Source organism: Felis catus, chromosome D3 (genome assembly GCF_018350175.1).
Source record: "Felis catus isolate Fca126 chromosome D3, F.catus_Fca126_mat1.0, whole genome shotgun sequence".
Taxonomy (NCBI): Eukaryota; Metazoa; Chordata; class Mammalia; order Carnivora; family Felidae; genus Felis; species Felis catus.
Genome location: NC_058379.1, coordinates 54348457 through 54369947, shown reverse-complemented (window position 1 = coordinate 54369947; position 21491 = coordinate 54348457). Strand labels below are relative to the sequence as shown.

The following is a 21491-nucleotide window of genomic DNA, read 5'->3' as shown; positions in this document are numbered from 1 at the left end:
CCTGCTAGGTCACCAATACCAATTTTGTAAGAATGAAGAGGGCCTGGGCAGCTGCTGGCCCACAAGAACTGACCCTAACCTGTTTTCTTAGAATCCTTTGGGGAAATGGGATGGGAGGGAGGGGTATCACTCTATGATCACAGAACAAAGGTGGCCAAAACAACCACCTGCTTAAAAAAAAAAATACTACCTTCTTCTCATTTTCACACTGCCCTAGGTTTCGGGGGATTTCCCAGCAGCGGCAAATAAGTGATTTAAAGGTTGTATGTATCAGGATTTAACCAAAATGTTTAAAAAGAGAGAAACTTTTTTTTATTAAAACCAAATGGTACTTACAAGATGAACACCCTACTCTCTTTTCTTACAGAAAAAGGAAGCAGATAGCCCGATAATTATGTATAGTAGGAACACCATCTTTCACTTTTATAATGAAGGGAAAGTGCTTGAAAAGTTGTTTCATCAGAGAGGTGGACAGGTGGGTTTGTTCTCAAGAAAGCTCTCGTGTCATCTGCAGAGGATTTGACTTATTTTCCTGCGGCTGTTAAGAAACATAGAAGCAACACTCATTTGTAAAATCAGCTCCACTTCTGTGTCCAAGGAACAAGAATAGCAAGCAAAGGACTTCGAAAAGAAAAAGCAACGAACAAGAGAATGCTGTTTTGATCAGGACTGTCTCCGGAAAATCCATCGCTCCATAGTTTCTGCACAAATATTTTAGTCTGACGTAGTTCCTACCAGATCTCTAACTTGTTAAAGTCTGTAATGACAATACTCTCAGGCTTACAGTCTACCTCTCATTATCTCTCTCCTTGTTTCTACTTGCTTGTGGATATTCAAACATACATACATATTTGCGTACATGCAAGCAATTCAATCAGGTAACGTGTGAAACACCAAATGAAATAAAACTCCCTCCTCAGACAATCTGTCCAAAGGATCCACACATACCACGGCTTCGTAGTAGGTTTGAACAGTGTTTGACTGCCTGATGGTTTCAGTAGGTATCAGTGGTGGGTATAACCCCAGTCCATTTGTCTACCAGATACCTCTTAGTCTTCACACCATAACTTTAACCTCATCACCAACGCAGCGACAAGGTATATTGTATTATTCAGATCAGTTAAACAAATGAAATGCCTAACTCCTAAACGCTCCATATAATTGAAGCAGTAATGATTTGGGCCTGAACTATTGTCTCTATTGTCCAGGTAACGGCCAAGTCTTGATTTGGTATTGAACTCGGGAGATCTATCGTAACAGGGAGATAACAATGAGACCTCCCATTCACTGAGCACTTATCATAGGCCATGCGCAGTTTTAAACACTTTAAACGTATTTGAGCAAGGTCCTCTTACCTTCTTTACAAATAAGGAAGCTCAGACACAGAGAAGTTAATTACTCAAGATAGCAGAGTTCGTGAGTAGTAGTGGTTCCAGGTCCAGTGTTTGAACACCGGCCGACTAAATCCACCCCACGTGCTCTCCACCTCTGTGTAAGCTGCCTCCTGGTGAATTCCACTCACCTGTTAGTACCTGGGAGACTCTAAGGGGAGGAAACAACAAGGGACAGAAGAAATTCCTTATGTTGGTGGAAAGGACGTGGTAGTTAGTGTACTTTACAGGTTCAAATCTATTACCTTAATGAGGAAAGCATTTTATGCTGAGAATGGTAGGCCAGAAAGATGGAAAGAATTTAAGCTCTGTGATATCACCGACCCAACCCCGAATGCTCTGCTCGGTCTCCAGACTTCCAGAGATGTTCCAGGTATGGGACATAAGTATCCTTATCATCTTTATGACTTTTTTGTTATGTTGTATTATGGAACTATTACTTTTAAAGTTGTATATCCCATAGAGTGTAGAAAAACCATATTAACATCCTCTATTTAATAGTTGTTAATTCCCCATAAAGGGGTGTCCCTATTTTTGTCTAGTATTTACTTAACTGTCACGATATGTTAACTGATAAAAGAAATTACACATCAGATATTTAAACCATAACAAGAAAAAAATGAAACACTAAATGAATGTTGATGGAGACATTTTTTATTAGAAACCTGAGTGCTATAGTTAGATTCGGCATTTTGTGTGTGTGTTAAAAATGGTTTACGTGAATGAGATGACGTCTAAAATCATCAGCAACATATCTTAAGAAGAGAAGTAGAGAAGAGTAATATTTGTATCACGATTCCTGTTAGAAGCATTTGCCAAAACTGAACTAAAAGTGTCCTACCCGGTTTGTAATGTCATTCTCAAAACTGAAAAAAATAAATGTGATGTAAACGTAAAAAAGCCATAATGTAGAACTAATCACCTGTCAACCTTATCTTTAATTGAAGCCATTTGTGGTGGCTTTTATGAGGACAGATTCATACAACATTCCATATCTTTCCCTTCAATTTCTTCAGACAATCAAACAGAAATGTCTTAATATTAAATTGAATAGATGCCAAACAAACTTTGGGTGGATGCTTTCCCACCTCTTCTTGATTAAAAAAAAAGATGGGGAGTAGGATTCACCATCATTCATTCAACAAATATGTACAGAGTTTCTGTTATATAGCAGGCGCTATACTAGGGACATAACACTAAATGAAACAGACAAAAATGCCTGTCCATATGGAGCAGACATTCTAGTTGAAGGAGACAGATAATTAACAAACAAAAATAAGTAAAAGTAGTGATAATTATAAGTGATATAAAGAAAATAGAGCAGGAATGGAGAATGGGGAATGACTCTGAGAAGAGGGTGTGTGATTTTAAATAGGAAGCTCACAAAAAAATGGCACTTGGATAATGACCTGAAGGTAGTGGAAGCTCTGTGGATATCCAAAAGTATTTCAGGCAGAAGGAATTGGCAAATGCAAAGGCCCTGGGGCAGCAGCATGACTGGCATTCTCAAGAATCAGCATGGAGATCACTGGAGCCGAGTAAGCAAGGGAGAAGGACTATAGCTGAATGTAAGTTCCCTGAGGTAACAGAGACAGCCTGGGCAGGGAGGACCTTGAAAGCTTTTGAGATAACCTTGGCTTAAAATACTGTTATAGAACTAGGGCTTGAAAAAAACAAACAACCAACCTATGGTCATCCTTTGGTTATTATATATCTTTTTACTCTGTTTCTTATGTGATCGGGTCTGTTAGGTACAGCCAGGAAAATATGACTGTGCATCATATATCAGATGAAAAGGACATGATCAGCTTGAAATGAAATCGGTCTAATCGGTTATTTTTTTCTTCACCGTAATTCTCTGTAGCTTTGCAAATGAAATTTTTCTTCGTGACTTTTTAGATTTTGTATGGTCTTTTATTTTTGCATTGCCCCCAAAGCCTTTGGGATTGTTATAAATTTTAATCCAATAATAATACTGACTGAGTTTTAATAAAGACTTGCCCTCCCTCTCTCCATTTCTCCTTAAAAACAATCATTCTCTCTTTTACCTGCTTCTCTTGGCATTTACCTCCATATTTGTAAAAAGTTTTCTGAGGAGTCCAGGAGGGCGCCTGGGTGGCTCAGTCGGTTAAGTGTCCGACTTCAGTTCAGGTCATGATCTCATGATTCATGAGTTCGAGCCCCACGTCGGGCTCTGTGCTGACAGCTCGGAGCCTTGAGCCTGCTTCAGATTCTGTGTTTCCTTCTCTCTCTACTCCTCCCCTGCTCACACTCAGTCTCTCCCTCTCTCAAAAGTAAATAAACAAAAAAAAAAATAATTTTTTTCTTAGGTTGCTATCTTTGTCTATGTGTTCTCACTTTCTGATACCTGCCACTTTTCCCCATTTTAATATAATTAAAACAAAAACATAGCTAAATAAAAAAAAATTAGTGTTCACATTACTGTGTACTATAGATTGAAATAATTACTATAATTATATTTTCTTTCTAGTACAATTGCCCCTTCTAGAACTTATTTTTGCCTTTGTCCTTTACCTGAATGGCTTTGTAGAAGCAAATTCTTAACTTTTTCCAACTACTCCTTTGAGGTCACCATACATTTAAAACTAGTTATGTATTTTTTTCAAATGCTTAAACATAACTGAAACTCTACCAATCCCTTTTTCACCTGCCCCATTTTTTTTCTGGGAATTTTCTTCCTAGAACCCTCAGTTTTTCTTCTTCATCCCAAGACTTGTTTCTCATTAAGCCTATGACAAAGAAAGCATCCTGTAATTTGACTTCTCAGTCTTCTTTTTTTTTTTTTTTTTGTCCCTGGGCCCTCATCTTCCTTTTCTTTGCTTCTTAGTTCTGCCAAAGTATATCCTCTGATAATTTGTTTAAAACTAATTAATTAATTGATTTTTAAATAAGATACACAGGAGATGCATGAGAAATGGTTTTATTCCATGTTCAAGCTCTTGATTGATGGTTTGATTAGGTAGAGAATTCTGGATTGAAAATGAAATTGTGCAAAGAATTTGAAGCCTTTTACCCCCTGGGTGTCTGCCATTCCCAATGTTTTGCCGGAATATGGTAATTTCAGTTCAATTCATTGTGATGTCTTGAATCTCAAATCTCATATTCTTCGGGGCAGAGAAATTGCCTTTTCATTAATCAATTATTTCACTCTGTTTTGTGTGCCATCTTTTTCTACAAGTCTTATTGATTGAGTGTTAGATCTTTTGGACTGATCCTTTATAGAGAGAGATTTTTCTCATATTTTCCCATTTTTTATCTTTTTATCTTACTTTTGAAGTATTTTCATAATTTTATCTTTATGGTAATGGTGGTGGTGGTGGTGGTGATGGTGGAGTTCAGTTTGTTGGTGGGTTGATTTTTAGTATTTTCTTCTGTCCCAAACGTTATCTCTATTTCTTTAAAGTTTATTTTGGTTTTATTTTTTAAATTTCTCTTTTCGACTTTCACCAAAAATAGGGTTACACCTATCTCAGTTTCTGTTTCCATTTAAGATTCACGGTAGGAAAGTATGTTTGAACATCCATGTCATTAGACAAGGCTGGTTGTTGATTGGCAAGCAATGTTCTTGAGTCCTGAGACTCCACCTGCTAGTTTATTCAGAGAATAGCTCAAAGCCTTCCACCTGGTCAAGGGGAAGGTGAAGGAAGCCGACTTTACTGGGCAAGTAGAGACTCCTGGAATCTGATACCATTAATGCATTTCTGTGTGTGTGTGTGTGTGTGTGTGTGTGTGTGTGTGTGTGTTAATGTATTTCTAGCCAGCCCTGATTTTCAGAGTATCTTCAACCATTTCCTGCACTAGACTGAGAACTCCAAATCCCAAGTAATTAGAGGTTTGCAGGTGCAAATCAGCTCAGTTTTTGTCACAAGACCTTTGGATTAGCTTTCTCCACATTTATGACCCCATCAAATGTCATTTTCCAAAATATATTAAAATCCCTCATCTGCTACTTTCTTCTGTCCTTTTATCTTTGCTCTTACAAGTCTATTTTATCCTTTTATTATCTTTTTAGAAGTGACCTAGAGGAAGAGGAGATGGTATGATCATACAACCTTCTCCGATTTATACCTTTGATTTTTATTTTTAACATTTAAATTTGTTTTCTAACTTTCTTGCTAAAAAATAACAAATCTGAGAATATGTTGTTTTGATTTGGTTTCAGATTAAATAATGTCTAACAGAGCAGCTACTTATAAACGTTTATTTGCAGTGGTGAATATAATGAAAGTATTCTGTAATTTAATGATTACAATATAAGTTATTGATTCATCAATTAGTGAATTAGAGCTTACTTATAGCATCAAGTAAATATTTTACTTTGTCTATATGAAGAACTCTCCTCTTCATTCTATAAAATGATTGAGCTTTCTTTTCTTGTGGGAGTGCTTCTAGTTAATATTTTAGCCTCATTAATATTAATCTCCTTAGTTCTAAAAAGCCATATTAAAATAATATAAGTAAACATTCTAATAGGAGACTGCTTTGAGTTTTCTACTGAAAGACCCTGAATGGATTCAGGACTAGCTACCACCAGGTTATATCACACTGTATAATATTGGGTCCCCCATGGAACCTTATCCTGCTTTGGTCAGCCTAGCCTATGTTCCCTGAAGTTCAAGGCACTGAAGTTTCCATGCTAAGATCTTACCATCAAAAGAAAGATTTCCTCCTGGATTTTTTTCTCCAACTGACCACAGATTGTTTTAAAAAATAAAAACAAAAGCACTAATATGGTAAGTCTCAGCGTGCCCTTAGATCTGTGATTAAGCAGGATAAGCAATAACGCTGACAGGTTGCCTTGATAAATTTCAAAAGCCAAATGAAACTGTTGGCTCTTGGGAACGAATTCACTGGAGGATGTTACACTACTCTTAAGGAGTAGTCACTGGAGATTTCCCCAGGACTCTGCAGACTGAACAAAAACTCTTGGAAAAAACAAAATAGAAGGGCAAAGGAAAAAATAAAGGAAAACTTATGATCAGTTTTTTTTTTAATTTTATAACAGCTTTATTGAGATATAATTCAAATGAAATAAAATTCACCCTATTAAAGTATACAATTCAGGGGTTTGTAGTGTATTCAGAGTGGTGTAGCCACCATCACTCTACTTTTAGGACATTTTTATCATCTCAAAAAGAAACATCATACCTCTTAGCGGTCACTCTCCTTTCTCCCTTCCCTCAGCTGCTGGCAACCACTAATCTACTTCCTGTCTTTATCGATTTGCCTATTCTGGACATTTCATATAAATGGAATATTTGGTCTTTTGTGTCTGACTTCTCTCACTTAGTATAATGTTTTCACGGCTTATCCATGTCGCAGCATGGATCAATATTTCATTCCTTTCTGTCACCAGTAATATTCTATTATATGGTGATATTAAACAAATATATCTCTTTTACTTTATCCACTCATTAGTTGAAGGACCCCTTCTGGACCCCTTCAACATTTGGAGTATAATAAATACTTTAATGAACATTCATGTACAATTATTTTCTAGACAGAAGTATTCATTTCTCATGGGTATATTCCAAAGAGTGAAATGGCAAGTCAGAGGTTTAAATTATTGAGAAAATGCCAAACCGTTTTCTGAACTAGCTGCACTATGTTACAACACCATCGGTGTATTGGGGCTTCGGTTTCTCCATATCCTCACCAACACTTTTTCTTGCCTTTTTTTAAAAGCTGCCTTAGTGGACATGGAGTGGCATCTTATTATGATTTTTATTTGCAATCCCCTAATGAATAATTATGTCGAGCATGTCCTCCTGTGCTTATTGGCCATTTGTATATCTTCGTTAAAGAAATGTCTGTACAAATCTTTTTATTAATAGGGACTATTATTTCTTGGCCTTCAATTCTATTCCATTGATCTATATGTCTTTCCTCTGCCAGTACTACACTGTCTTGATTAGCTGTGAGCTAACTTTTGAAAGTGTGAGTCCTCCAATTTTGTTCTCGATTTTCAAGATTGTTTGTGGCTATTTTGAATCCCTTGTGCTGCCGCATGAATTTAAAGATCCACTTGTCAAATTCTGAAGAAAAACAAAAAAGCAGCTTGGATTTTGATTGGGATTGTGTTGAATATGTAGATCAGTTGGGGAGTATTGCCATTTTAACAATGTTAAGTCTTCTAATACATGAATATGGGATGTCCTTCCATTTATGTAGGTCTGCTTTTATTTATTGAAACAACATTTTTCAGCTTTCAGGGTGCAAGTCTTACACTTCTTTTGTTAAATTTATTCCTAAATATTTTATTATTTATGATATCATTATAAGTGGAATTATTTTCTTAATTTCACTTTCAGATAGTTAGACAACTGATTTTTGCATAGTAATCTTTTGTCCTGCAACTTTGCTGAATTCACCTATTCTAATATTTTTCATGTGGATTTCTTGGGAAATTCTCAATAAGATTTTGTCATCTATGAACAAAGATAGTTTTGCTTCTTCCTTTAAAATCTCTATGCCTTTTAAAACAACAACAACAAAAATCTCTATGCCTTTCAATTCTTGTTTTTGCCTAATTGCCCTAAGACCTCCAGTACAGTGTTGAAGTGTAAGAGTAGATATTGTAGTCTTGTTGGTTTCTATCCATCACCAGAAGTGTAATATCAGCAGTGGGTTTTTCCTGGACACATTTTATCAGATTGAGGAAGGTCCTTTTAATTGTTAGTTGAGTGTTTTTATGATGAAGCATTAATGGATGCTTCTCCCGCATCTATTGAGGTAATCATGTAGTTTTAATTCTCTATTCTACCACTAAGATATATTACATTGATTGATTTTCAGGTGGTAAGCCAATCATGCATTCCTGAGATAAACTCCATTTGGCCATAGTGTATAAACTTGTTTATATGTTGCTGGCTAACAGTTTGTATTTTAGTTGTGATCAAATATTTTGCACACTATTGGAAATGTCATGATTTAATGTGAAACACTTAAGTATAACAACAATAATAATATGCCCGTCTGGCTCTGTGCTAGGCATTTTTATGTCCATTGGCTCATTTAGTCCCTGTACTGACCCAATGAATTAGATCCTAATATTATCCTAACTTTATAGATTATAAACCTGATTCTCAGAGAAGTTACGTAACTTTCACAAGGTCATAGTACTAGTGAGTGGAGATGCTGGTATTCTAAACCAGTCTAACTCCATAACTGAGTTTTAACCACCACATTCTAGGAATATACATTGAAGTATGGATACTTTTGTATCTTTTCTTTATATTTTTGCTTCCATCTGCCTGTCATTTTCAGGGTTCAGGCCATAAAGATGAATAAATAGTGCTGACTGATGGAGTTGTTTCTTGGACAGAAGTATATAAGTTCATTCAATCTAGATTCAGTTTGTCACTCATACACCATGATTTGTAAAGATGACAGCCTATAGGATGACTGAAAATAAATCACAAATACACCCTGAATTCAACTAGAAAATGTACAAATCCATTTTACTAAAATGCAGAATTAATGATATCGTATTCACTGTCTTTAGCATTTGTAGGATTGTTTGTTCCAGGTGTTTAGAAAGAAAATTTCCCTAAGATTGTCTTACCAGATCTGTTTGGGTCCCTCAAGTAATGGATATATTAAGGATAAAGAGTTTGTAGAGGAACAAAGTCTTTTTTTTCAATATATGAAATTGATTGTCAAATTGGTTTCCATACAACACCCAGTGCTCATCCCAAAAGGTGCCCTCCTCAATACCCATCACCCACCCTCCCCTCCCTCCCACCCCCCATCAACCCTCAGTTTGTTCTCAGTTTTTAAGAGTCTCTTATGCTTTGGCTCTCTCCCACTCTAACCTCTTTTTTTTTCCCCCTTCCCCTCCCCCATGGGTTTCTGTTAAGTTTCTCAGGATCCACATAAGAGTGAAAACATATGGTATCTGTCTTTCTCTGTATGGCTTATTTCACTTAGCATCACACTTGTAGAGGAACAAAGTCTTAAAGGGAATATGCAAGACTTGAATAGCCTTAAAAAGAAATGGAAATAACATGTTGGATTCAGGGAACATTGTTTTCTTTTTCCAGAATACTCTTGAGTACGATCAGATTGTTTTATAATTCAAAGGGGGAGAAATATTGTGAATAAATAAGCCTATTTTGAAGGAAAAAAGAGACTATGATTATAACTCTATATTCTAATATCATTTTGAATCTTTGTTCTATTCTTTCCTATTTTCTAACATATTTCCCATGCCCTTTAAATTTCCTGTTACTAATAATCTCCTGGGTTTTTTTCTCAGAAGTTTCTCAGAAATCTCAGCTGCCCAGAAGAGAGCTTTGAAAAGACTTGTACCCCAAAATAACGTTCTACAGAAAATTACATTCAAATTAAATATGAGCTAAAATGAATTAAAGTTTGCAATTTTTTCCTGATGTCTCAGTTCTTACCTGTAGCTAATAGATCATGTCTCAAGGTACATAGGCATTCAGAATGCATGGTCCTCCCAAAGTACCTCAGACTCCAAATCTGAAATCCGGGGGCTAATATTTAAGAAGCAATTCATCAATTCTACTCGTATGAATAGAATTTCAGAGCAGCCCTTACGTTTATCCTTAAGAAGAGTTGGAAGAAAGGAGCCCAGCTCAACTCTCCCTGCCCTAAATTCTCACCATTCCGTGCTCTGCTTTTTCACAAAGCAACCCTGTATGAAGTGTCAGCCCCGCGCCCTCCCCCACTGCCCGTCTGTAGCACTGCATGGCTTTGCATTGCTTAAGGATAAACAGGTTGGAGTTGCATATGGTTAACATTTTTTGTTTGAGCTGGTGCAGGGAGGGATTGTTTAGCATCTGCAGGTCTCACATGGTGTCACGGGCAGTAAAGGAATGACTGAAGTAGTTGCAGACAGCATGGAGTCTACATTCCTCTCTTTGCCTAAGAAATCATGATAATTAAATTAACATGGGTTGAATACAAAGCATGAGAGCAGAGACATTAGAACAGAAACCCCTGTCTCAATGTGTGATCACCATATTTACCTGTATTATATGAGGCAATAAAAACCAGAGGAGAAAAGTAATAAAAACAAAACAGTAATAAAAACTTATATTTGCATAATTTCCCTCAGCCCCAGGATTCCAAAGCATTTAATGAAAATCATATAGGAAAACCTGTCATGGCACATGTGACTTATAACTGGCAGAAGAGCTCATTAGCAATTACAGGGTGGCCAAAGGAACTGGAGACAAATTGCATTTTTGGAAAAGCATCCTGTTTTGGGTCTTCTGATACATCCTGTTACTCTTATGGCTATGAATCAGAGTAATCGATGCCAGACATACTCCCACTTACAATTCGAAAGTGGTGAGAATCATTAAAAGGGCACAAACTTGTCAAATTATATCAAGGTGGGATGGTGAAATTCATGCTTATTTAGGGAGCTGTCAAGTGCACACTTTATTTCCATTTAGTCTCTCCTCATCAGAGCTTCCCAGTGTGGAGGGAAAGGAGCAGGCCTTGGTCTTGTGTGCTCAGCATTGTGGGGGTTCCCAGGCATCTTTCCTATCCACCACTTGAAATTCATACTGTGGTATGAAATCAGGCTGGTTTTGTCATGACTTTGAAAGATTTGTAAGGCACAGATGTTAGCTCCAGCTGTTTTTATCTGTGATCTGCAGGCTAAGGTGGTCCTTTGTAAGTTGTGCTCTTGCAAATGCCATTAGAGTGTGTTCTACTAACACTCACATATCGAGAATCCCCACATAAAAATAGATTCAAGAGATAAATTGTGCTTTAAGTCAAGAGGATTTCTTTTAAAGATTAGACAGTAATAAAATGGCTACTTTCACAGAACATGAGGACCTCCGTGGAAAAATCTATTGCTTTTCAATGCAACAAAATCTCTTGGATGTGTCAGGCATATGCCACTTATTATACTCATAATGCTACCATTCATACGAATAATAGTGAATGCACACAGTGCATATTCCGTAATGTATTTAAACGTGTTATCTTATGTAAGTCTCAACAACACAATGAGGCGGGTACTACATTTATTCCCATATAAGGTGAGCCAAACCGAAGTTTGGAGTGGTTAAAATTACCTGACAATGTCACATAGTCATTTGCAAAGTGCCTTAGATTCTAAGATGAAGTCACAACGAGATCATTCTTGACTCTTACTTTTCTTACTTTTTAACTGAAAGAAAAGTGAAGAGTAAAATCTCACAAAGTCAGAGATCAAACAAACAACAAATGCAAAATCAAGCCTGTATCCTAGCTATTGATATCATATCACTATTTTTTATCAATTTACCTAACAAAGACTATCCATATTTTTCATTGTTATAGTTGAGATCACAACTAAACTATTATAATGCCAGTTACATGAGAAAAATAAAGCATAACACTATCTCTTGCAAAGGGTTTTTATGTTCTACTTTGATATGACTTCATGAGACAAGATATAATAAATGCCGTTATCTATTTGCCAACTTTTGCAATTCACTTATTCACTCCGTACATTCCGAATTTCAGTCTCCCCTCTAAAATCCTTCCAGCACTAAAATTCAATGATTCAATCATTCCAAGTCCCATCAGTTTTTGAAAGCATGTTTTCTTTTATATTCATTATTCTTTTTATGTCTTTCAGAATGTAAGACAGTTAATATTAACCAAGTATTCTCAAACAGTCTCATATACATTGGGTGTTCATTATAGCAACTTTTACTCCAACAAACCTTCCTGAATCAACCTGTTATAAAACAGAACATCCCAGTAAGGCAGATGTATACTATCACCTGCTACAGCTTCCCAAAGCATTCTTCGTAAGTGATGTTTTATGCTACATGATTAGAAAGCACTGCCATCTTCCTTAAGGTTCAACCTGTCATAACTATGGAGATGGGAAATAAGAACCTCTGCCTAGCTTTGCACTCAGATCATTTATGAAGCAGAAGTAAGGAATTACGTAAGAATTCAGGAGAGCAAAGAATCATGGTTCATATTCCTTGAGCATTTGCTCTGTCCAACACTTTATAGGCATTCCCTCATTTAAATTAAATGTATTCATAGTAACTAACAATCATGGCTAAGACTTCTTGAGCATTCCCTCATTTAATACTCAACAATAACCCTATGAAGTAATGAAGTAGATCATTAATATTCTACTCAACATATTATTATTTGGAATCTGCACATTTTACTTAAACGGTGACCCTCCAATTCCTCCCCAGTGAATAACAGAGACTGCTATTTGCCCATCCAATACTTAGTCTCCCCTTCTTTCTTTACAAAGACAACCTTCATTGTGTTGAGGGTGCCCATCTAAAAATCTGCACTCCAGTCTCTGCTGTGGTGAGAGGTGTTCCTGCTACATACTCCTGGCCAGTAACAATTAAACAGAAATTTCTGGGTAGGGATTCTGGGCAGGTCTTTTTAAATAGGACAGTCTTCGCCAGCTTGTTCCCTTTGTGATTTTGTCCTTTATCCTTCCCCCTTCTTTCTGCCTCGAAGATTTGACAGCCAGCTGCCTTTTTTTTTCACGTATTAAAATGAAGCCACCCTAAAAGGATGGTAGAGTAGCAATGTAGAAAAGTTTTGGCCCCTGATGATATGCGGAGACCTCCTCACCGGCAATGGACTTCTACCTCTGGAATTCTCATTACATGAGGGAAAATAAACCCTGTTACTTGTTTAAGCCACTCTTTATTGGTTTTTTCCCTATTATATGCAGCACATTAAAGTGTGGTATCAAACTTTAGAAACCTTTGCAGAAATAAAGAAAGGGGGGACTTGTACATATAAAAGCAGTCAACACTGTTAAAAACTGAGAACAAACTGAGGGTTGATGGGGGGTGGGAGGGAGGGGAGGGTGGGTGATGGGTATTGAGGAGGGCACCTTTTAGGATGAGCACTGGGTGTTGTATGGAAACCAATTTGACAATAAATTTCATATATTGAGAAAAAAAAAAAGCAGTCAACATATCAGAACAGTAATCTCCCTCCAACTTCCTAAGAGTAGACATGATGAGGGCTTCTTTCAACTTCTGTCTGCTATTCAAATGTCTAAAATTCCACAAAGGCCCTAAAGACCCAGCCTTCCCTTAAACATTTCCCCATTGTTTTTGCCTGATGGCCTAGAACATTTAATGTCAGTCCAGTACCTTTTGCTTATCACATTACTGATTTTCCTGTACTGTTGCATTGATTTATGGGTTTTTTTAAGTTTTCCTAAACAATAACTGGAGCCTTTTGCACGTGGAAACTCTGTGTGTGTGTGTGTGTGTGTATGTGTGTGTGTGTTTTATACACTCTCCACAAACAGATTGCAAACTCTTATATACACTAACTTTCTTGTTGATTATTGGAACAAACTTGTCCTACATTAACTTTTGATTATCGAATGGTGGGGTAGAACAGTGGTGCTCTTTTAAATCGTGGCGTAAGTACTCCTGTATAGCAGCCTATCATGTTGTCCCTGCTCACTACAAAGTACAGTTCTAGCCACATAGCAGATAATCAATAAATACTTTAGTGCAAAGTGTAATTGAATAGAATGATACCACTGCTTTGATTTCTATGTCTAGGTGGTCTCATATCACTTTTAAAGCACAAATTCTGATCCACTCCCTTCATTTTATTATGCTTCTCTGAACTTTTTCATACCCCAGGTTCCCCATCTGCAAACTGATAATTTTAATATGAACCAAAATAATAGTAATAAAGAAAAATGAAATATTATGCATAAAGCATATAAGATAGTATTTGGTACATAGTGAATATCCAATAATTATTTGATATAATTTTATACTTATATATAACTTTTATAACTATGATTTTCCTCTGGCCTCTTCCACTTGATTTAAAGTAATATGCTCATCTTTGCTCATTAAGAGGTTGAGATGATACACTGAAATTATATCACTGTCTCAATTATAATGTTACACTTATTTTTTAAAAATAAGTAAATAGCATGCTATTTTTATAGCCAGTGACTTCCATCATTTTTAATTTAGCAGAAATTAATTAAATAAAACATGACTACAGGTATTAAAGCAACACAATTCCTTCATACACCATTTTTCATATATTTGGATGAAAATTGAGTGCCTACCGCATTTCGGGCATTGAAGATACAATCATGACTAAGACCGGTTCTTGCCTGAGAAGTTTTTGAGGGGGACATATGCTGCCAATAAATGGTCTAGGGTGGATTTTACCCTGGCACAATCACATCTTGTTATTCTTTCCATACTGTTCTGTGCCTCTAGCTATCAGGCACCTTCCTCTTTTCCAAGAAGAAAAGAATGCCTTTGCAAAATGTAGTCTTCTCAGCTGGATGGAACTCAGCAAAATCTGGAGCACGTGAAATGATCCTAAAATGAGTGTTGTTGATGGACAACACCCATGCAATGAACTTCAGTCAGGGGAATAGGCAAAGTGGTGTTCACCAGGCTCTCACCGCCCTTCCTTGGCACGTCCTCCCTTGGTGCTGATGCAATTTCTCTCCATATGACTCCACAATATGAGTCTCTAACCCTGACCTTCTCTAAGGTCATGTCCCTTCACCATCAAACCCTACCTATCAGCCTTGATCCTTGTGGGATGGAGGGGACTAAGGGGGATTCTTGTGTCTCTCCCTCTGTTTTCTTTTGAATCTATTATTAGTTCCTGCACTCTTTTAAATAATGCAAATCTAAATTTTAAAATAAAATCATAAAAATGCTAGAAACTGTCCTATTGCTGAAAAGGTATATAATATTAGGGTTGAAATGTGTTAGCAACTGTGACATCAAAGACACTTCAAAAGAAAATATGAACCCCACATATTTTCTGGACTGTGTGAAACAAAATGATTGAAAGCCTTTAAAAAAAAGCTGGAAAAGAGTCTCTTCAGCACATGGTGTTGGGAAAACTGGGCAGTGACATGCAGAAGGATGAACCTGGACCATTTTCTTAAACCATACACAAAAATAAACTCAAAATGGATGAAGACAGGAAGCCATCAAAATCCCAGAGGAGAAATCAGGTCAGCTTTTTACCTCGACTGTAGCAACTTGTTACTTGACATGTCTCTGGACGCAAGGGAAACAAAAGCAAAAATGAACTTTGGGACCTCATCAAGATAAAAAGCTTCTGCACAGTGAAGGGAACAATCAGCAAAACTAAAAGGTAACGGACAGAATGGGAAAGATATTTGCAAATGACATATCAGATAAAGGGTTAGTATCCAAATCTATAAAAAACTTATCAAACTCAACACCCAAAAAACAAATAATCCAGTGAAGAAATGGGCAAAAGACATGAAGAGACACTTCTCCAAAGAAGACATGCAGATGGCTAACAGACACATGAAAAGATGCTCAACATCATTCATCATCAGGGAAACACAAATCAAAACCACAATGAGATACCACCACACGCCTGTCAGAATGGCAAAATTAACAACTCAGGCAACGACAGAGGTTGGTGAGGATGCAGAGAAAAAAGAAACCTTTTGAACTGCTGGTGGGAATGCGAACTGGTGCAGCCACTCTGAAAAATAGTATGCAGGTTCCTCAAAAAATAAAAAAATAGAATTACCCTGTGACACAGCAATTGTACTACTAGGTATTTATCCAAAGGATACAGGAGTGCTGATTCGAAGGGGCACATGCACCCCCATGTTTATAGTAACACTATCGATAATAGCCAAAGTATGGAAAGAGCCCAAATGTCCATTGACTGATGAATGGATAAAGAAGATATATACCTACACACATATACCTACCATGAAATATTACTCAGTGATCAAAAAGAATGAAATCTTGACATTTGCAACTACATGGATGGAACCAGAGGGTATTATGCTAAGTGAAATTAGTCAATCAGAGAAAGACAAATATCATATGACTTCACTCATATGAGGAATTTAAGATACAAAACAGATGAACATAAGGGAAGGGAAACAAAAATAATATAAAAACAGAGACAGAGAGAGAGAGAGAGAGAGAAACCATAAGAGACTCTTAAATACAAAGAAGAAACTGAGGGTTGCTGGAGGGCTGTTGGGTGGGGGGAAGGGCTAAAGGGGTGAAGGTCATTAAGGAGGACACTTGTTGAGATGAGCACTGGATGTTACATGTGAGTGATGAATCACTAAATTCTATTCCTGAAATTACGATTACACTATATATTAACTAATTTGGATTTAAATTTTAATGATTTAATTAAAATTTGAAAATAAAATAAATTAAAAAGCTGGAAAAAGTATAACATATATGACATTAAATTTTTACTATTTTTAACACATGGACGTTTCTTACAAGTTACTTTTAAAAAAAGTATGTATTCCAATAAACAAATGAGCAAAGAATATGAACAGGTAATAAAATACACACACACACACACAAACTAAAGATAGACCAAGAAAATGTTTTCAGTTCTATTTTTTCAGCTAGTGAAATAGATCCTGATTCAGTCAATGAGTTTTACTTAGCAGATTTATTTTAAAATTGATAATTTGGGGGATGATGAAGAAATAGTATTAAAGGAACCATCAACACTCTCAATGAGTATAAACTGGTACAACTATGCTAGATGAAACTTTGGAAAAATATATCAATTCTTGTAATCCTAAAACTATGTACAAATGATTATAGGCGTGCCAAAGATTTATCTATCAAGATTGTTTATCATAGGCTTATTTAAAATAGCCCAAAACATGGAAATACCCTCAAACCCACAATAGGGAAATGATTGAATAAACTGTATATATCCATATAATGGGAAATTATAAAGCCATTACGAATGAGATTGAAAAATAATATCTAGGATGATAGAAATATATTCACGTGATATTGTGGAAAAAGGTGACACAATAGTTTATATAGCCTGATTCATTATTATACTATTTGTAAATAAGAGTATCCATGGAAATAAAGAAAAACTACATACCACAACAGTGGTTATTTCTGGTTGATGATACTGCAGTGTTTCTTATTTTCTCTTTTTCCCTTATGTAATTGTATAAATCTTCCACAATGAACATCAATTGTTGTCATAAGAGATTATTATTTTAAAATATTAAAGTTAATGGCAAATAATTAGGTAATCAAGTAGTGAAGTAATGAATTCTGATGCAATTTGAGAAAGTTGGCTTGATATATGTAAAAGGGGGGTATCAGAGCATTTAAATCCCAATGTGGGAATGAGGAAAGCAATTGTGTAATGGAAAGAATGAAATCAAATAAAACAAGTGTGGAGAGGAAGACAGGCTGAGATTTGAAACTAATAAAGAGGAAAAATATGACGATATGGGACTAGTAGATCAGGTTAGAAAGTAAAGCTTCTGGTGGATTTGGATATTAAAAATGACCTTTCTATCATACAAAATAATAATGTGTTTTTATTTGGTGCAAATGTGATAATGGCCAAATTACTTACTCTAAAATGCAAACATCTTAAAGGGGAGCTAGTCGAGCACTAGATGCAGTTAATTGATCTCCAGCATGACTGGGATTTTCAGGCTGGTGTTAAGTTTAACAATCTTGAAAGGTGTTTTGGAGTTCAAATGCAAAATAAGTCCCTCCCTTGGAGGGAATTCTGTGAATTAGTTGGAGACACAGGCATTTACAGCTCACAGGTTTCCTCATTTGCTGGAGGGTATCGTTATCTTTATAGTTCTATATATAAAATAGGCAAGTGTCCTAGGTCATGCCTCTTCCCATGAAAAATTGATCATGTGCTGGGGGGTGAAGGGAAGCCCAGAAGTGTCTGCCAATGGACGGAGATACAGAATACATAAACGAACACAAAGGCACATCAGTTTAGAAAACTGATGCCTGTCCCCAACCATAAAAGAAATTGTCTTCTTAGGGGGAAAATTGTTATTTCTGAGGACTATTCATGAACACTCCCAGAATTTTCCTATTCTCCAGAAAGAACCATTGCATAGAAATTTCTACCACACTAGTGTTCCTATTTCCTAGCGCATCGATATTTCTACATCTAGAATTAGGCTAGGCTACAGCAATAGACTGCCAATTGGACCAAAGGTTTTGGGTTAATGAAACCAGCTTCTCTGGAGAAGCGGGTATACTTGGATTTACTACTGATCTTGTTTTCCTTATACGCAAAACTGAGATAAGAATACATTAGTTGCAAGTTTGTTTACAAGACAAAAGTAAATAATATACACAAGTTCCCTATCCATAATAAACAATAGCTATCTTTAAGACATGGATTTTTGGGGGGCAAAATTGGGGAAGGCTTGTGTAAATATATAAGAAGATACGTATGTACTTGAGCTGAAATACATCATTACAGTAGCAACGTTTTTACTGACAACTTATCTGAAATGTGACAAAAATCAAAAGCAAATTGTGAGTGCTTATGTTCATAAGAAAGTTTGAAATTTATTTTGAATCCATACTTTCATGAGGGGTGGCCAGCATTTTAACAATTATTTTGTTTGTTTTAGCTCCATTCACATTCTTAGTGGTAAGTATGTACATTTGTACCATTTGTAAGTAATTCTATAAATTTAGCATAGTATATGTGAACAAACACACTTATATTAGTGTCAAAAGACTGGGAATTGTTTCCCTGCTCACAATAAATAAAACATTTCTGTAGCTCTGGTTCCTAAATAAAGAATAAGAAAATTAGTAAGGCATTGTTTAGCTAATCTCAGTTTGAGGCTTTTGCTTTTTTTTTTTTCTCCTTACCTCAACAAAATAGGCTGTTTGCCTGATTTATGTAAGTTAGAGGAAAAAACTTTTCAGATATAATAATTTTCAAAGGAAATATCTTACGCAAGCTTTATTTTAGCTTGTTCTTATAGAAGCAAACTTTCTGAGCCAATGATTACATCCTATAACCATTACAGAGAGGGCAACCTATGTGGCTACGGATTCAAAGCCAGTTAACAACAAAGCCTGGTTTAAAACTCATGAACAAAGAAACAAGACAGAGACAGACTCACAAATACTGACAACAAACTGGTAGTTGCCAGACTAGACAGGATGGGGGGGGGTGGCGGGGGGGTTGGGCCAAAGAAGTGAAGGGGATTAAGATGTACAAACTTCCATTTATAAGTCATGGGGATAAAAAGTACAGCATAGGGAATATAGTCAATAATAACTGTATCGATGTTGTGTAGTGGCTGGTGGTGACTACATTTACCATGATAAGCACCGCATAATGTAAACATTATGGAATTGTCGCATCATTACGTTGTACACCTGAAACTCATATAATACCGTATGCCAATTATACTTCAATAATAAAAATTAAAATGAAAAACTCAGGCATCCAGCTCCAAGGTAGAACTATTGGCACCTCTGAGAAAGGGTCAGGAATAGATTTAATAATAATTTAATCATCAGCTTTTAAACGCAACATTGCAAAGCACACCATATACGTGAGGCTTCATAATTAGATGGTTTTTCTTGTAATTTCCGAGGTTGTGAGCAGAATGGCGTTAAAAAGGTTGTGAGTAGAATGGCTTTAAAAAAAGAGCAGGATGATAAATGTGTGGGTCTCTGCTCTGCCATTTAACGTGCCCATAACTCCTTAACATGAACTTCTCCATCTATAAAATGGGAATAATAACACCTGCCTCACAGGGTGCTAAGAAAACAAAACGAAAGAGATCACAAAAGTAAAATCAATTTGCAAACGATAAAAAAAAATGTAAAATGCAAGGGAGTGATATTATCATTATTAATGAGCTTACAAAAATCCTGGCTCCTTTACTGTGAGTGAACTTGATCGCAGGGCTCTCCTGGCTTATTTTAGCAACATAGCTCTTAGATTTAAGATATAGAGGTTTTGTTACCAGTGGGATTTTCACTATGCAATAAGAAAATATAAGTAATTATCTAAAATAAGGCCATCTAATTATATCGGGGGGTTCTGATAACAGCATAAACCATGAAAGTGGAACCTAAGTGCTTTATTATCAGAATCATAAAACAGAAATATAGTCTGTTATTGCATTATTGCAAATTCTTTATTTTGATAATACAGGTTTGAGAGTGTTTCCCAAATTGCCCTTTTTATACTCAATATGTTCCTGTTAATTTTTCATATTGATATTAATATTATTTCATAATATCATGCCATTTTACTAATGGATTTTTTTGGTAAATATACTATAGTTTATACATAAAAACTATGATGGAGTTATGGTCTCTGCTATAGTCATTCATTCTCCCATGTTACACACCAATTAAATCTGTATCTTATCTGCAAAAATATACACTGGGCCATGTGCACATAATTCATACCCATACCTAATGATAACCTCATAAACTATTTTCCCGCCATTGAAGCACACATATGTTTAACTTTGCAATGCATTGCCAGAAGAATGCCTTTGAAAAAAATCCCACTGCTGATGAAGTCTCATCAATTGCTGCTTTTTTTTTCTACTGTATACTTTATGAATTGCCTCATCATAATTAACTCCAACCACTGGAATTAATTACTCCAGATGATTTGGAAATTGGGCTTGTCGATTCCTCTAAGTTTGTCGAGATTATCCCACAAAGCAGGGGAAGGGGTTTAAACATGGCAAAAATGGTCTTGGCAAAACCAAACACGTTTTAGTGTTTTGTTTTTCAGAAAAGAAGAAATAGTGCAACACTATGACTCTAAGTACATTTTATTCCTTTTCAAATTAATCAAATTGTAGACAGTAAGAGCTAAAGGCGGTCATACATGAGGTTGCTGTCTTAGCCCTTCATTCCAAGCATGTGGAAGGGGAGCCTCTGAAAGCTTGGGTGAATTGGCCTAGGTCACATAGGGAGTTACGGCCGAATCAGAGTAAGAAACCAGGCTCTGCCTCTGCAGTGAAGTGTTCTTCATACTTGGCCTGTCTATGTTGATGTCATGGGTTCATGATCCAAAACCCATGGCAGGGTTCTATTCAGCAGTAAAAAGAAAGAAAGATAATTGATCTTACAGGCTTTCTCATACAGGAATCATGCATGGCACTACAGGGTTAAGGATGGTAAGGATATATTGAAAGCAGGCAAACTACTCAAAAGAAACCTTCCATTGAGACACTCATTGGAAGTCAACCCATCCCAACTTTCTTCCAACTGTTTTCAGATTTGCCATCATAGCCTTTCCTCCCTA

The 21491-nt window shown here is 36.2% G+C and overlaps 1 protein-coding gene across 5 annotated transcripts in view; it reads left to right on the top strand.

The window, feature by feature from the left end:
- Nucleotides 1-2819, top strand: part of CCDC178 (coiled-coil domain containing 178) — a 497365-nt gene extending 494546 nt beyond the window's left edge. For all 5 annotated transcript variants that reach the window (XM_045042044.1, XM_045042043.1, XM_045042045.1 and 2 more), the window contains one exon: nt 368-2819. In XM_045042044.1, coding sequence (XP_044897979.1) covers nt 368-523 — 156 coding nt within the window. In that variant the 3' untranslated portion in view covers nt 524-2819. The remainder of the gene's footprint in view (nt 1-367) is intronic.
- Nucleotides 2820-21491: the final 18672 nt, after the last annotated feature.